The 2278-nt window shown below is 33.5% G+C and overlaps 1 protein-coding gene across 1 annotated transcript in view; it reads right to left on the reverse strand.

Annotated features, from left to right (window-relative positions):
• The window catches only part of INTS2 (integrator complex subunit 2), a 59916-nt gene that overhangs the window by 21711 nt on the left and 35927 nt on the right, over positions 1-2278 (reverse strand). Inside the window, exon 14 of the mRNA XM_004707371.2 lies at positions 1634-1742. Within this exon, the coding sequence (XP_004707428.1) occupies positions 1634-1742 (109 nt within the window). The remainder of the gene's footprint in view (positions 1-1633; positions 1743-2278) is intronic.

A 2278-nucleotide genomic window follows, 5' to 3' on the forward strand; every position in this document is an offset into this window, starting at 1 on the left:
GAATTCCAAGCCCACAGATGTTGAAAGAGCCAAGTACCCTGTGCCACAGCTGATACAGTTTTGTCCTAGAGCTGACACCCTGAATTTGGACTTCCAGTATCCCAAACTACCTTCAAAATATATCTACTGCTACCATCAGTTTTTGGCTAGTCTTGTAATGATCTAGTAACTCTTCTCTAATCTTTGAGCTCCATCTCCAAAACTCAATCCAGGCTCAGTTGTACTCTTAATCTAAAACCCCTAATTTATCAATTCATAGTCATGAAATTTTTGTAAAAAGAATAGCAGACTCGAGCCAGGTGCATTGGTATGACCAAGCATTTTACTGGGCAATAGATTACATGCTCTCTAATGGGTATATCATTTTCTGAACTTAATTTATTTTTACTTTTTGCAAAATATTAGTTAATTAAACATTTATCAACGAAAACGTTTATCTTGCTAAACTGCTACCATACTAATTATCTGAGTTCTTCCACAGAACACTTATTAGTAACTTGTTTTACTACTATCTATTAAATAACAGGTGCTTTATTCCTTAACAGAATGCAATTTTTATATATGAATATATAATGACTATAATACATAGTGAATATAATTTTATATATGAATATAAATAGGAGACTTAGATATTTTCCCTAGTATGTCAAAGACTATAATTATGTACAATCCTCATGAAAACAGTTAGGAAAAAAAATAGCCAATAAATTCACAATACAGTTAAAACATAACCTTTCCGATTTTGAAACAACGGGGATCTGCCAAAGACTGGAAGGTGAATTTAATTTCATTTACAATTTTGTTGTTGTTGTTATTTCATTTACAATTTGTAAACAGTAAATTCATTTGGTTGTGAATAAATAAACAAAACATTAGAAAAAATGATCCTTTATTATATATTCATTGTCTATGTTTAAATTTAATTTACAAAATATTAATGTTTAAATATTAAACTTATATTTAGTATCTACAAATAAGTTTAGTAAATTGTTTGTAGACACTGAGTATATAATACCTTTTATTAATACATAAAAAATTTGTAATTATGTCTTGAAGTGTAAAATACATGTTAAAAAATTTTTCAGAGATGGAATAGTATATTAATTTGTATTTGTATCTAAAATGCTGTAGCTGGCCTTCTGTAGTATATGAAGTAGCCAAGTGTGAAAGCCTGGTTCAGTGAGAATACTAACAAAAAAATTTAACTCTTCTAATTTTTTGCTGTTGCTTATGGTAGCCTGTCATTCTTCAAACTAATAGAAAAAAGATTGGCCAATCACAAAAATCAAGTCCCTCCTCCCCACAAAAAAAGTTAGAGCCCCTTAGATATATCTTGTAACTTACATTTAGTCTCTATAAATAAGTTCACTTGATTGTTAAAATACAGGAAATTCAGCTATTAATTTAGGTTGCTAAAAGGAAGACTGAGTCAAAAGGAGTGATTATGTGCCCACACATGTATGTATCTATATATTAGAGCATACCACATCTACATACCAAAGAATACAAAACAAATGCTGGAGCCTGGTGGAAGGCTTGGTTTTATTTTCTCATATTAACAGCCTAAAAAATAACAACAAATAAGCAAACTCCATGAACTAAAGCGAAGACTATTTTGCGACGTACAACTTACCTAAAGACTTGGTGTTTGCGAGGAGAGCTTCCTCATACGACAGCACGTAGTAGAGCACCAAAAGCTGTGCTGTGATGCCGAAGCGCTGGTTAAGGCGAATGCTGTCACCCTGCAGGTAACATTACAAACACTTTAAACCTTAGCAAGCTTCACAAGTCCTTTAGTGATAGTAAGAGCATTCAAAATAGATTCTCAGTGTGGCTGCTTCCAAGATCAGATACAGTGGGAGATATGCTGCTGTTTTCATTAAACTCAGAAACAACTTACAGTCTAAACGGAACTTGAGATACACACATGGATGATGGAAGGCAACGTGATTAACTGGTCGTTAAGACATAAAAAGACTCAGCTGTTCCGCAACAGCAACCCCCATCAGACTGTTTCTGAAAGGCTCAAAAGAATCTGAGGTATTGCCAAAGGAACCATGAGGAAAATAACCCCAAAAATAGGTTATTTCATATCTGGATATAGTGGTGAAAATTTGTCTTCCCTTCCTAATAAAATTGGGGGGGAAATGTTTTCATCAAACTCAAACGATATTAATCTAGTTCTACCTTTAGAATGCAAGGAACCTGGGAAAAGCTGTGCTGACTGTGTGGAAACATCACAGTGTTTGTCAAACACAGAACCGCGGGTTCTGAAACG

This window comes from Echinops telfairi, unplaced genomic scaffold, assembly GCF_000313985.2.
Source record: "Echinops telfairi isolate 266 unplaced genomic scaffold, ASM31398v2 ScPeMD7_7458;HRSCAF=8496, whole genome shotgun sequence".
NCBI classification, from domain to species: domain Eukaryota; kingdom Metazoa; phylum Chordata; class Mammalia; order Afrosoricida; family Tenrecidae; genus Echinops; species Echinops telfairi.